Source organism: Silene latifolia, chromosome 1, assembly GCF_048544455.1.
Source record: "Silene latifolia isolate original U9 population chromosome 1, ASM4854445v1, whole genome shotgun sequence".
Classification (NCBI taxonomy): domain Eukaryota; kingdom Viridiplantae; phylum Streptophyta; class Magnoliopsida; order Caryophyllales; family Caryophyllaceae; genus Silene; species Silene latifolia.
The window spans coordinates 187,391,042-187,397,184 of record NC_133526.1 but is presented as its reverse complement, the minus strand read 5'-3'; the positions used below and the strand labels follow the sequence as shown (position 1 = coordinate 187,397,184).

The 6,143-nt window shown below is 41.6% G+C and overlaps 2 protein-coding genes across 2 annotated transcripts; both read right to left on the bottom strand.

Moving 5' to 3' along the window:
• Positions 1-425: 425 nt before the first annotated feature.
• On the bottom strand, positions 426-2,351 carry LOC141589156 (uncharacterized). Its single transcript, XM_074410259.1, has 2 exons — positions 2,106-2,351; positions 426-1,790 (listed from the first exon to the last, which is right to left on the bottom strand). The coding sequence occupies exons 1-2, from the start codon at positions 2,349-2,351 to the stop codon at positions 426-428; spliced, it is 1,611 nt and encodes a 536-aa protein (XP_074266360.1).
• A 1,588-nt stretch (positions 2,352-3,939) lies between these two features.
• LOC141589125 (uncharacterized) lies at positions 3,940-4,630 on the bottom strand. Its single transcript, XM_074410258.1, has 2 exons — positions 4,364-4,630; positions 3,940-4,287 (listed from the first exon to the last, which is right to left on the bottom strand). Exons 1-2 carry the CDS (start codon positions 4,628-4,630, stop codon positions 3,940-3,942), a joined length of 615 nt encoding a protein of 204 aa, XP_074266359.1.
• Between the last annotated feature and the right edge of the window lie 1,513 nt (positions 4,631-6,143).

Sequence of the window (6,143 nt, the reverse complement as noted above, 5' to 3'; positions counted from 1 at the left end):
TTACTCGGTATTATGTCATTTTTATGTTTATATGTTATGTTTTGTTGTTATAAGCTAGTAATTGTGATTCTTATGAGATTATATGTGTAGTTGTTTAAGATGGATTTATACAAGGTTTTACTTGCTTAAATTGAGTAAAGATGGTATCTTTGGCTTTGTTATGAGACGGGTAATTAGATGTGGTTGTTGTTATATGTCACTAGTATCATTACTTGCTTAAAGTTTCAGTTTTGAGACGGTTCCATTTAGCTTGCTAAAGTTGCATTTTTGAGACTACTTTGGGTGACCCGTGTTGGCCTGGAACCCGTCCTATCTGACCGGTGCGACTTCCAATGCCACTGAAAATATGACAAATGGACCTGCGTCGAAAAATTAAGTGGTTTTTTTTTTTTTTTTTTTTTTTTGACAGCAACAAAAAGAATAGCTTACACAAGAGCTCCCTGAGCAAGATTATGAGCTATCTTATTCACTCCCCTAGGATAGAAACTAAGAGAGCAACAATGAAAAAGAGACGCAATAGACTTAATATCATGGATAATATAGTTGATAGATGCAATTGGCTTCTCCGCTCCCGCAGCCTGCAAAACCAAGTTAAGACAATCCGTAACAAGTCTAACATGAAGGTACCCCTCGTCCAAGGCCCATTTAAGCGCCATGATAACTGCATGTCCTTCGGCATACAGGGCAGAAGAGGCAAACGAACGAGCGTGAGCAGTATTCCTTAAGATCCCATTACCATCCAATAAACACCACCCCATGCCAGCACTTCTATCATCCTTCCAAGCAGCATCACACTTGACGGTACAAACATTTCCGCACCCAGGTCCACCAACAATCCAATAGGGGAAGGAGTTTCTAATCCTCTTAGCTAACCCAAAATCGGGGGAAGAGTCCAACAAGGACGCTCGAAGGAGGCTAGCATCCTTACTGCACACAACCTCCTTCATACACTGAATGTCACCAAGAATAGAGAGAAGAGCACTCATAGGCCAAGGGCGACGATTCTTGAAGACCATATCATTCCTGCAACACCAAATTCTCCATAGGGTAGCGATTAGAGGGAAAATGAGGGAGTTAGGATCTGGGCCACTTAGGAAATCAGTAACCCAGTTAATGACCCAAACCCTAGCATCAATGTCCACTCCTCCGGTGATTTTAAGACCTAAAGGGCAGCCAAACCATAAAGCCTTTGCAAAGCTACAATCTCTAAACAGGTGAGAAATAGATTCCACACAAGGAGATGAGCTATCACAAAGATTACAGGATGAGCGCCAATTCATTTTTCGTCTAAGGAATTCAGAACCCACTGGAAGGGCATTAGCCATAAATTTCCATAAGAACACCTTTAGTTTGTTAGAGATAGGCAACTTCCAGAGTTTAGATCTGCAAAAAGCCACAATTGTTGCAGACATTCTAGAAAGATCAGCAGTCGAGGTAGGTCCATTGGTTAAGGCCATAACAGCGACATAGTATCCTGACTTGACAGTGAATGCAACATTTTTTAAGAATTTCCAATAGGAGGAGTCATCCGAGGGTTGACACGGGATATAAGTTGCGAGGATTTTCTTTGTAACTCCCTCACCCGGATCGAAACCAAGAGAAGAGAGATCCCATCTCCTATGACTATCATGAAGGTCACCAACCAATAACGCAGGATCAATAGGAGCATCACAAAACTCCCCGCAAAGATCATGAAGACTATCACTCTCTATCCATTTGCTCTTCCAAGCATTAAGACGAGAAGAAGATCCAATAGTCCAAGCAATATTATTGTAGATAAGATCAGATCCCTAAACAAGGTTCTTAAGAGCCCAAGACGACGCTTGGGGAGCCTTCCAACGGGTCTAGAAGAAAATATCATCTTGAACACCAAGCTTGGGACCAATAACTTTACTGATAAGGCTTCCCGGAACACATAAGATTCTCCAAGCAGATTTGGCAAGAAGAGCTTGGTTAAAACAACCAATATTACAAAGTCCAAGGCCCCCTTCTCCCACAGGCCTACTAAGGAAATCTTTACTATACCAATGAATAGACTTATTATTTCTAGGTCCACTCCACCAAAAATGCACCATCAAAGACAGAAGTTTTGATGTTACACTTACCGGTATACGAAATACCGATAGAGAGAAAAGAGATAGTGAAGACAGAACAGAACGAATAAGAGTCAATTTACCAGCCGAAGAGAGAAGAATGTTATTCCAGGAGGATAGCCTTCGCTTAGTCTTGTCAACAAGAAATTTAAATAAATCCCTTTTATAAGACCCAATACTCGTAGGTAGGCCAAGATAATTTCCAAGATCATGCTTAGGAGCAAATTTAAACTCAGTCAAACACTTCTTAACCGTCATAAGTGAGCAGTTTGGACTAAAAAGAATAGATGACTTATCTTTATTAAGACATTGCCCAGATGCAGCATATGTATTCATCGATAATATTCATAAGAAAATCCAAATTCTCATAGTCACCAAGGATAAAGAAGAGTGAATCATCCGCAAACAATAAATGGGAGATTTCCGGCCCGTGCTTGCAAATTTTGATACCCTTAATGAGATAGCAATCTTGGGCATAGAGAATCATTTGAGATAGGACTTCCGTGCAAAGCGCGAAAATATATGGAGATAAAGGATCACCTTGCCTAATCCCACAGCCGGGCTCAACTCTATCCATAGGAGCACCATTCATCAGAATTTCGTAAGAAACAGATTCAATAGTACTCATAATAAGCTGAACCATAGAGCCCGGTAAATTTAAGTAGGAGAGCACCCCTCTTATGAAATTCCAGTTTAACCTATCATAGGCTTTACTCATATCAGCCTTTAGAGCCATCATATACCCATCTTGTCATAACTCCTATGATTTATGGCGTGAAGAACTTCTTGGGCAATGACAATATTATCTGCAATGCTTCTATTAGGGACAAAAGCACTCTGAAAAGGACTGACAAGATCATCCATAACCCCTTTTAATCTATTAGCAATACACTTTGTGACAACTTTCATAATAACATTGCAGAGCCTAATCGGTCGAAAATCCCCAACTTTTTCCGGGCAGTCATTTTTCGGAATAAGAACAATAAAGGTTTTATTGAAATCCTTAAGCACAGTACCAAAATTTAGGATATTGAGAGCTCCTTTAATAACATCATTCTTAACAATAGCCCAATACTTTTGGTAAAAAGCTGCCGGAATACCGTCAGGACCCGGAGATTTTAGAGGTCCCAATTGGAACACAGCCGCACGAACTTCATTATTCGAATAAACACGACCCAATTTGGCCCTCTCCTCTGTACCCACTTTGCGCTTAAGATTATCAAATAAGTAACCATACTTATTTAAGTAATCTTCAAAACACTCAGGCTCAGAATCAGAATTAAAGATAGTGGAGAAATGTTTATGAAACAAACCCCCAATCTCTTTCATATCAAAAGTCCATTCATTAGATTCCTTCTTAATACCTAAGATAAGATTAGCACCAGATCGTCCTTTAACCCAATTGAAGAAGTACTTTGTGCACGTGTCACCCTCACAATTCCATTTTAACTTGGTACGTTGACGCCAATAGCAAGAGAGAATTCCATAAGTTTTTTGTGGCATGATTCGTAATTAACAGAATGACCACCATTCTCAATATCTAAAAGATAGGACTCAAGATTCTGATCAAATTCACTCCACTTTAGTCCCCATTCGTCCTTTTTGTTACAAGCCCAGACTCTAAAAGCGGTATTTATACGACGAAGTTTTTCCAAAAGAACATGAGAAGCATCACCCTTAACATTTCTTTCCCAGCTTTCTTTAACCAGCCCACTGCATTCGGCATGATCAAAACACCAAGTCTCTAGCCTGTACACTTTCTTCTTAGTGTTCAGAACCATATTTGTATCAAGGATTATAGGCGCGTGATCCGATATTTGAATAGGTAAGTGTTTGATAAAAGTATTTAGGAAAAGAGAAAGTCAATCATTGGAAGCAAACCCTTATCAAGTCTTTTATAAATTCGATGTGGACTATCCCTATTATTGCACCAAGTGAATCTAGGTCCCTTAAAGGGGATATCCATTAGACAATGTAAATTCTTCCAATAAGTGAACAAGTTTGCTCCTCGAATCAATTTATCACTGCCACCTAACTTATCAGAAGAGAACTCAACTTGGTTGAAATCACCTATAAGCAAAAAGGGTTTGTCGAGCGAATTAAGATGATGGGTAAAATTATCCCACACAGCACCCCTCTTAGAACGATCGGGTTCACCATAAAGACAACACAGATACCACATGCTACCCTTACACTGATTCACCAAGAGGATAATAAGATTACAACTGATAAATACACATTCTAATTTACAACTACTTTTCCAAATTCACCCAAAGCCCCCCTTTTAAGCCATCAGCATCACATCCAACAGACTGAAGGAAACCCATAGGTCGCAGAAGAACATCAACTGAAAGTACATCACACTTAGTTTCAGAAAGGAAGATGAAATCTAAATTATTATGAAAAGACCTACAAATTGCTCTAATTTTAGGAATAGCAGGGGCAAACGGGTCCTTAAGAACCCTGCAATTCCAAGACAAACCTTTCATGGGGAACAATGAGGTTGAGACCACTGCACCCTTGCCACCCAACGACATTGCCACACCCCGACTTCACCCTACCAAGCACATCTCATACTCAAACCCCGACACCCGAAAACACCCGTAAACTCCCGTAAACTGACTCAAGCAGAAACACCATCCTCAAACCATCCAACCCAACCGAGGCACCCAAACAAGACCACTCGTGTACAAAAGAGCCACTACTCCCAGACTAGCCAATCCGAAAAGAAGGAGGAAGGACCCGACGACCACCATGACAACCAGCAGAGAAACCAAACCAAAACACCATCAACAATCACACACACCAAATCGGTCAAACACCCGAGTCTCGAAACTCAAAAGACACGGAAACAATAAGGACCCACATGGAAGCAGCAGGAGAAGGAGCAAGCGATGAAGACCCATCAACAAGACAACAAGGTGTACCAAGACACCACAGGGACATCCGAATCACCAGAGGACACCTCCCAGGACCACCGCCAAAACAAACAAATCGACCAAACGAACGAACGACACAGATCAACACAAGGGAAAGAGAAGAGGGAACGAAAGGTGGGGGGAATGGGGGGGGGGGGGATCACCTTATCAGACCCAAAAGACATCCTCTTGGGAGACCAACATAAAAGAAACTTCATCAACAAGACAAACAAACCAGGGATGGGGGAAATGGGGGGATCACCCCTGGAATGAGAACGAAAAGCGGCGGTGACAGGACAAGGTACCGGAAGAAACGGACAAAACACACTTAAACTTTAAACAGGCACATGGCAAAACCATCTTTAAAGATGGATACCACACGAAGACTCTCACTTAAAAAAGTCCCAATACTTTAAAATCAAAGACAAGAACAGATGGTAGATTTCATCAACACCACAACCCAACTCCGCCAAAAAACTATCAAAGAAGCCGACAAAACCCACAATAGACCGACCAATAAGGAGGTTAAAAGCTTCAAACAAAACGGAATTCGAGACAAGTCGCAATCGTAAACAAGGCAAGACTGCCGCCATAGGACGAACAGTAAACATGACCAACGGAGGAACAACATGGCGATGACTGATGAAGAAGCTTCATAAAACGCAAGAAAAACAGGCTGGTTATCAGAAGGAGCCAAAGACATACGATAAACCAACGGATCGAACTAAACAATGACCCACAAAAGACGGGTCAGCAAATCAACCCGAAACAGACGGATCACAACTTCAAATCAGAAAACCGGAAGGCCAGAAAACCGGTAATAAACAAAAGAGAATGAAGAACAGGCCGTCAACGTAGAGAGAACAGGGCCGACCCGTCCCCGACGACATAGCAATGGCCAAAGAACAGCAAAAGGAAAGGGAGAAACGGGAAGATAAGAACTGAAAAAAGGGGGTTTTAGAGATATGAGATGTGACGAATCGCCGGAGATAGGCTAAGGGACCAACCTATCTCCGGCGATTAGGTAGGGGAAGCAGAAGGAGGGCAAGTGCGGATAATGGAGGCGGTGGAGCAGCGAGAACTAGGTTAGGGATGTTGATTTGGGGATTTTTTTTCGCTTTCTCTCTCTTCG

Excerpts from the sequence above, each read along its gene's own strand:
- LOC141589156 (XM_074410259.1), bottom strand. The coding sequence starts at position 2,351 with ATGACGGTTAAGAAGTGTTTGACTGAGTTTAAATTTGCTCCTAAGCAT. Across the intron at positions 1,791-2,105 it reads TATCGGTATTTCGTATACCG|GGATCTGATCTTATCTACAA; the intron begins GTAAGTGTAACA and ends AACCTTGTTTAG.
- LOC141589125 (XM_074410258.1), bottom strand. The coding sequence starts at position 4,630 with ATGTCGTTGGGTGGCAAGGGTGCAGTGGTCTCAACCTCATTGTTCCCC. Across the intron at positions 4,288-4,363 it reads GCTTAAAAGGGGGGCTTTGG|TGTAAGGGTAGCATGTGGTA; the intron begins GTGAATTTGGAA and ends TTGGTGAATCAG.